The sequence below is a fragment of the Gekko japonicus genome, unplaced genomic scaffold (genome assembly GCF_001447785.1).
Source record: "Gekko japonicus isolate JY-2015 unplaced genomic scaffold, Gekko_japonicus_V1.1 scaffold2884, whole genome shotgun sequence".
NCBI classification, from domain to species: domain Eukaryota; kingdom Metazoa; phylum Chordata; class Lepidosauria; order Squamata; family Gekkonidae; genus Gekko; species Gekko japonicus.
Window position 1 is genome coordinate 72,316 of NW_015172633.1, and position 8,264 is coordinate 80,579.

At 46.2% G+C, this 8,264-nt stretch overlaps 1 protein-coding gene across 1 annotated transcript; it reads right to left on the reverse strand.

The window, feature by feature from the left end:
- Positions 1-233: 233 nt before the first annotated feature.
- Positions 234-7,755, reverse strand: KCNG1 (potassium channel, voltage gated modifier subfamily G, member 1). Its single transcript, XM_015421694.1, is given in 3 exon segments — positions 234-1,004; positions 6,998-7,116; positions 7,119-7,755. Coding segments are annotated over 3 exon segments (1,527 nt in total).
- Positions 7,756-8,264: the final 509 nt, after the last annotated feature.

Sequence of the window (8,264 nt, forward strand, 5' to 3'; positions counted from 1 at the left end):
TAATAAATTACTTTTATAATCTTGCACATCAACTGTGCAATTGATTCAGAACCACCTCCTCAAATAATAATGCTACTATGCATTACAATAAAATAAGACTCTGCTTTCTGAATGGCTAAAATCCCTTTGCATGTTATTTCTACAATACAAATCTCCCCAATGCCTCTCGAAGCAAATGCCAAGCTGAAATGTTACTGTTTGCTCAGCAACAGGCCGATGTGGAAACTTCCATTTCAGCGGTTGTCCCTGGTCTCTGAAGAGATACTTGGAAGTATGTCGCTCCCTTGTGATGCGTTGGTTAACTGGGACTTTGTTTTCATTAAGAACTGTGCCCTCCTGTACATCATTCTTTCCTGCTCTTGCTTTAGCTCAATGTATGAACGGGAAAACGTGTGGAAGATTGATGTAACGGGAAAGGCCATGAGAAGGATACCACTCAGGATGCTGCTTAGTGCTACCACCTGGCCTGGGATGCTTCTGGGTACCATATCCCCATAGCCCACTGTTGTCATGGTGATCACGGCCCACCAATAGCAAGCAGGGATGCTGGTGAACTCCTGAGAGTTTGTCATTTCATTTTCAATCAAATACAAGAGAGGTGCAAAGAGTGCAATGGCTACACAAAGGAAAAGCAGCAAGAGGCCAAACTCACGGGTGCACCTACGGGCAGTGAGCCCCAGTGTCTGCAGGCCTAGGGAGTGTCTGGCCAGTCGCATGACATACAGAATCCTCAAGGCACGTAGTATGCGGAGCACCAGGCCAACTTTGTCCAAGTAGATGTTGCCAGAGGTTGGCTTTTTGTTACTGCTCACCGAAGTGGTATCTAATAACAAAGTGATGTAATAGGGCAGGATGGCCACTATGTCAATCAGGGTTAACGGGTTCCTCAGAAAAGTGAACTTGCTTGGAGCCTGGATGAGCCTCAGAAGGAACTCCAAGGAAAACCATCCCACACAGACAGATTCCACTATGAAAATGTTGTAGCACATCTGAGAACATTCACCCTGGAACGGAAGGAGAAAAGGATATTGTGTGAGCGTCAAGTAGTCGGTAAAGTTTCAGGAACGTCTTTTCTAAGAATGTCCCTGGTTCTTCACAGCAAGCTTCACCTATTTCACCATTCTGTTCCTAAAAAATGGCCCACCAAATGCCTCTTGGGAAGCACACAGGCAAGCTGTATGAGTGACAGCCCTGACTGTTGTTTGTTCCCAGAATTTGGTAGTGAACATACAAAGAATTTGGTACTGAACATACAAAGCTGCCCATTAGTCCATCTAGCCCAGTATTCGGGTGGGTAGCCAACCGTGTTGGTCTGAAGCAGCAGAACAAAGTTTGAGTCCAGAGTCACCTTTAAGACAAAGTTTAATTCTGGGTATAAGCGTTCGTGTGCATGCATATTATGTATCTGAAGAAGTGTGTGTGCACACGAAAATGTATATCCAGAATAGCTCAGCATTGCCTGTTTTCACTAGCAGCTACTCTCCAAGGAACTGGGCCATCGGCCACCTGAGACCTTTCCCCTGGAGATTCCATGGACTGAACCTTTTGCATGCCATGCAAAGCCTATGGTCTACCACTGATCCTGTTCAGGACTTCTGGCACAGAAAGTTCTAGAGATGTTAGAGAGTGAACCTGGGGTTATTGCGTATAAAATCTGAACACTACCCCTGAGCCATTGTCCTGCCAAGTCACAACTGACTCATGGCGACCCCAGTTGGCACAGAAAGTTCTAGAGATGTTAAGAGAGTGAACCTGGGGTTACTGCGTATAAAATATGAACACTACCCCTGAGCCATTGTCCTGTCAAGTCACAACTGACTCATGGCGACCCCAGGACCATGGCGTCTTCAAGCCATGCAATGAGCAGTGGTGGTCTGCCACTCCCTTCTTCACCACAGTAACCCCAGTCTTTCTTGGGAGTCTCCCATCCAAGTACTAACTGTGGCTGACCCTGCTCAGCTACTATGAGATCAGGCAAGCCATCATCCCTCCAAAATTCAGGGCTGTCTCCATATATAGTGGTTCCACTTAGAACCATGGTTAATAGTACCTAGCTTCCGTACATCTGTCCCATCCCTTTATAAAAAACCTCCAAAGCCGTCAGCCATCACCATATACCAGCAGTTAAACAAACAGAACGAGAACTAGCCTGATTAGCATGCAAGTTGACAGAGGCTGCATTAATGAAGTGCCAGAACCAGGGGTCATTTCCTGCAGGAGCGCACAGGAGCGGAGCTCCGGCAGTAAAGCGCCCAGGGGGGTGGGCACATGCAACAAGCCCCATCCCCTGCTCCCAGCAGCCCTGTCAGAGCAAGAAGCAGCCAGGTAAGCTGCAGAGCCCCCCCCCCCAAAAAAAACAGTCCACTGGAACCTTTAAAACCAAGTTTTATTACGGTACAAGCTCTCCGTCCTCTGCGAGGACAGATCTGCACGTCCCCCCCCCCAATAGCTAGCAATCCAAAACAGTCCAGTGGAGCCTAAGCGGTGGGTGTTGCTTTCTGACAGACTTCCGGTGATGTCAGGGGGTGTGGCATATGCAAATAAGTTGTGCTAATGAGTTATGCTAATAAGCTCCTGCACCTCTTTTTCTGCGAAATGACCCCTGGCCAGAACTGTAATTCAATGGAATAGCTGTACTGGCTATAAAGTTAGTTCACAGTCCAAACACTTCTCCCACTGATATTCAAGTTGAGTGTTTCCAAAGGTTTTACAAAATATACCTTTTTGATGCCTGATACATTATGTTTTCACTCCAGGAATCTCTGTGGTAGCACATACACGCAGGTAGCATGAAGCCATCACAAAGTGTTCCCTAGCTTTCTTTCCTGACCATATTTACTGTCCCCTGTGGTGAGTTCCCAGCACCCTGAACTGTGCAAAACTGAGTGTGAAAATGCTATGCTAGGGTAACAGATGCCGCAATTTGCAAACACCAAAGAACATAATGCTCAAAAGGGGGGAGAAATTAAGATTTCTAACATGCAGTTTGAATGGAGGGAACTGCCAGAATTCTCATGAAACCCTCTGAAAGGACTGACTCAGCAAGTTGCCCGACTGTGAATAGATTTACTTTAGTGCTGCTTTATATCTTGGATCACATTTGACAGAAACAGCTACTCTATTTTAATATGCCACTAATGTGGTATAACTTTTGTCCTGCTTGTAGCAATGGAACGAACAGATGACTAAAAGGTACTAGCCACTTAAAATACCATGGCTGCAAACATATGAAGAGATGATCGTTTATGACCCCTTATCATTTGCTATGCTGAGTGCTACCATGCTCCCACTTCCTAGTGACTGAGGGGAAGTGGTGCTAATACAGTATTTGCCATTTCAGCTTTATGATGACCACCTCTCTATGCACGTTCACATGATTAGACCTGGATTCCCAAATGTCTGTGTTTAATGATGCTGTTATGTCATCCCCACTTAACAAGTCTGATGCAGCAGCACGGATGTAATACCGGCATACCCATAGCAATAGTGCATGTACTGATGTCCTTGAACCAGGATTCTCATTCCAGCACCTTACGTCTCCTGCATTGTCTCACTGCAACAAACACTGGAGGTGGAATTCACTGCCTGAGAAGTGGCACCTAGCTTGGACAATGGCCCCACCAATCAGTCGGCTGACTCCAAGGACCAATCCTTGTCCTCACACTCAGCAAACTTGTCCTTCTGGGAACTTTAGTGAAGGGCCATGGCTCAGTGGTAGAGCATCTGCTCACCTTGCAGAAGGTCCCAGGTTCCATCCCCAGCATTTCCAGTTAAAAGCATCAGGTGGTAGGTGATGGGGACAGCAAACAAATATAATCTCTGAATGGCTTCATCATGGTTGTTATAAATATCACATTTTATAATCTAATGGTCATTTCTTGGGGAAAAACCTTTCCAGACATGAAAATTCCTTGGTTCTTTTATTTCCAAATTAGAAATATTTATTGTACTGCAGGTTTTACTAAAGTCAACAGGGGCAAATACAGCATTTGAAAAGCTGATACTTGCCCCCGATCTGGCAGATAAAGGCATTATCTCAAAACCGTACTATAATGTTAACTGGAACCATTAATTAGAATAGGATAACAGTTATGAATATATGGGAAAGAGATCTTGGGGTTTTCTTAACTGATTATGACTGGCATAAATCTGGACATCATATGCATTCACCTCAGAGGCACTAAATATTCAAACTTTATCTTTCAAATTTTGGTCAAGATGGTTTCTTACCCCACAAAAGTTGCATCCTTTCTGTAGAAAGATTCCAAAGATATTGATACACCAAAACTTAAGCTTATTTCAGCCTTATTGGCGATGGAACATTTGTGTATTGCAACAAACAGGAAGAAGGGTAAACCTCCATCTTCAACATTGAGGAAGGTTAAAACTTGGGACCTTACGGTTATGCAGAAGATCTCAGTAACAGTTAACCCTACAGATCCATATTCTAAGTCATCTCATTTTTTGGACAAGTGGATGCCTCTCATTTCTTCTTTGGAGGGAATGAAATGTCATAAAGGTGGGGAAATCCCCTCCAAACATAGGTTTCTTTTCCCCCGATTGTTCAATCTATATTTCCTGAAACAGTATATTTTATTTCCTGCTTTTAATGAGCATAGGACTTAACATCACATCCATAGTTTGCTCCACTGTATTTGTTGTGTTCTATCTGATTTTATGTATGTTGGAATTCATTTTGTTGTTAAGATGTTTGTGTTTAAAATTGGGGGGGGAAGGTAGGTGCTAGGGAATCGGATATAGGCTTTGAGGCATTTTTGAGCCATTTTGCAGATAAGGTCTTGTCACTCCGCCGTGACCTCCCTTGCCACAGTTGATACAGTGAGCGAGCTCGAGGCTCCATGCACGTCTTCGATTTTAGTTCTGGATCATTTCGACCCACTCAGCCTAGAGGAAGTTGACAAACTGCTCCTAGCTGTTCGCCCTACCACATGTTGCCTTGATCCGTGCCCGTCATGGCTAATTAAAGTTGGCTGTGACGGGTTCCGAGGCACCTTGAGGGAGATCATCAACAAATCCCTCATTGAGGGACAGTTCCCCGGGGTGCTTAAGGAAGCAGTAGTCTGCCCTCTGTTGAAAAAAACATCCTTGGATCCGGCTGAATTGGCCAACTATTGGCCGGTTTCCAATTTGCCCTACTTGAGCAAATTAATAGAGAGGGCGGTAGCGAGTCAGCTACAGAGCTTTTTGGAGGACACTTCCATTTTAGACCCCTTCCAGTCCGGCTTTTGTCCTGGCCACGGGACAGAGACGGCACTGGTTGCTCTCACAGATGACCTTCGTAGGCATCTGGATTGAGGCGGATCAGCGGTGTTGATGCTGATGGACCTGTCGGTGGCATTCGACACAGTCGACCATCAGTTACTGGTCCGTCACCTCACCGACATTGGGATTCAGGGTTTTGCAATGGCTCGCTTCCTTCCTCCAAGGTCAGGGACTAGCGGAACAGCAGTCCAAGAGGCACCTACTAGATTGTGGAGTGCCTCAAGGAGCCAATGCTATTTAACATCTATATGCGTTCCCTTGCCCAGATTGCGCGGAGGCATGGATTGGGGTGTCACCACCAGTATGCTGATGACACCCAGCTCTATCTGATGTTGGGCAGCCAGTCCGACTCCAGACCAGAAGATCTAGACCAGGCATTACAAGCCGTGGCTTGTTTGCTTAGGCTGAGTCGGCTGAAACTGAATCTGACGAAGACGGAGGTCCTGTGCCTGGGTCAGGGTGGTTCAGGGTGGTTCGGGGCTGGGGATCCTGCTCCCAATCTTCGATGTGGCACCGTTGGTGCCAGTGCCGGAGGTGAGGAGTTTGGGAGTGCTCCTGGATGCCTCCTTAACAATGGACTCTTCTCTGTCTTGGACCCATTAACAATGTCTGTCCTAACAATGACTCTTCTCTGTCTTGGACCCATGTTAGTAGCCTCTGGCCCTGAATGCTTGTAGCATATCTTCCGCTGGGCTCTGACACAGGTGAAGCATGCCACTGCCCTCACCCAAGGGGTTAACTTAGTTGTAACAGTTCCACTGCACTGCTTTCAGTAGGACTTAATCACAAGTTACTGTCGGTGGTTACTAAATGTGAGTATCTGGAGGTAGGGGTGGCAGGCACTGGAACACATGAAGCTGCCTTATACTGAATCAGACCATTGTCCATCAAGTTCGGTCCTATCTACCCAGACTGGCAGCGGCTCCAGGGTTCTCTGGTAGAGGTCTTTCACATCACCTGCTACCTGTTCCTAAACTAGGGACTGAACCCAGGATCTGAAGCTGGGGAGATGCTCTACCTCTGAGCCACGGCAAGCACATCTCAGCTTTAAAAGCTGCATGGAAGATATATCAGTATCCCAGTTATACAAAACACTATGGGCAGTACAGATACTGCAGCCCACATAAAAGAATACCCTACAAAACCCAGCGTAAACCAGTGCAGCTCTAGGATCTGGGAGACCTGGGTTCAAATTCCCACTCTGCTGTCAGGCTTACAGAGTGAGCTTTGGGCCGGTCACTGCCTCTCAGCCTAACCTACCTCACAAAGTTGATGCGAGGATAAAATGGAGAAAAGGAGAGCCATGTACGCTACCTTTGAGCTTCTTGGAGGAAGGATGGGATGAAAATGTATTAAGATTTTTTTAATGGCCCATGCACATCCATTTTGCTAGAGCACAAACTCCCAGTGCAGGAAGCTGCCCTCTGGATTCCCCCCTGATAATTTAATTGGAAGTAAAGTACCTAGAAACCTTACAAAGCCATAAACTCATGTTTACTAGGCATATGCACACTACATGTATATTGGTGATCTATCACACACTGATGCTATCCCTTTTGTTTTAAAATCCCAGCTTTATTCCAATTTACAAAGCCCCCTCCCCCTCATCACAGATGACTAGGAAGCCATCTTTATTCTCCATAGTTAGTGACCAGAGTTGACAATTTATATGTCTACCACAGAGTTTTGTCCCCCAACTCTAAGTTCAACTTACTCTCTCCTCCTCTTCCCTTAAGCCAGGCATGGTGCTGATAGACAAGTTAACAGCAGTAATTGTCACAAACAGCACTGATAAGCAGGCAAACACCTCTCACAATACAAGAACTCGTGGGCATCCACCATGTCTTGCAGCCTTTTCATGCAGAGGCCAGCTTTCGTCTCCTCCACTGCTTCGGAAGGGTTTTCTCCGTCTACGAAGTCGTCCTCTGCTTCGTTCATTTCCGCGAACTCCTCCATTTTCTGCAGGAACCTCCTCTTACAGCACCATTCCAAGTTGTCTTCCTCAATCCCCCAGTACAGTAGCTCCTCTTGGAACGAAAGCGCGCACATCTCTCTCAAGAGCCTAAGCTTCCCTGCCCGCAGGAAAGTCAAGATGGTCCTAAACGCCCCGGGGTTGCGATCGAAAAAGAACTCGTTGCAGGTCACGTCATAATCATCGCAAATATTGAGGATGTCGTCAAAGTTGTTGCAAAATTTCAGCTGGCCCAAGCGGGTCATGGGGAACTCATCAAGGGTGGTCCATGGGAGCAAGTATTTAAACCCTCCCACGTTGATGATGATGTGATGTTTTCGGTCTTCTGGGCGAATGCTTTCGTAAAGGTCTGCCCCAGGATGGATTAGCTTGGCTCGCTGGTAGAAGACTCCCTTGAGCGCATCTGTTTCAGCAAAGAAAGGGTGATTGAAGGAGGCCTCCGAAGCACAGCTCAGGGCACTGTAGTCATAGTCTGAATTTTCGCCTGGTAAAAGAGACATCTTGGTCACCAGATAACTTCACATCACTGGGATACTGCAGCTACAGATTTCTGCAACAACAACAAAAATACAGGTTTAGGGGGCTCCATGTATGCATCCCCCACTCCCTGGCACCGGCTGTTCGTTTTGCATTAAGTGGCACGAATGAGAAAAAAATTAAGTTGAGTGTACGCACAATAACTCATGAAACACAAAAAGGCAACAAAGGTATACATGTGAGCACAGATCATGCGTTGGCTATATAGAAAGGAGACAGAAAAACAGGCCCGTTAGATTTGGGTCCAGTAGCAGCTTAGAGACCAACAAGATTTTTGCGGTATGAGCTTTCAAGAGTCAAAGCGTCCCTCACCTGATATGGGGAGCTTTGCCTCTCAAAAGCGAATACTCTGAAAATCTTGTTGGTTGAATCTAGTTGTTCTATGATCGACCAACCCAGCTATCTTCTGAAATTATCTTCGAGAAAAACAGAAGGCAATGATGCAGAGTGTGCATGGATGCAGAATGTGCTG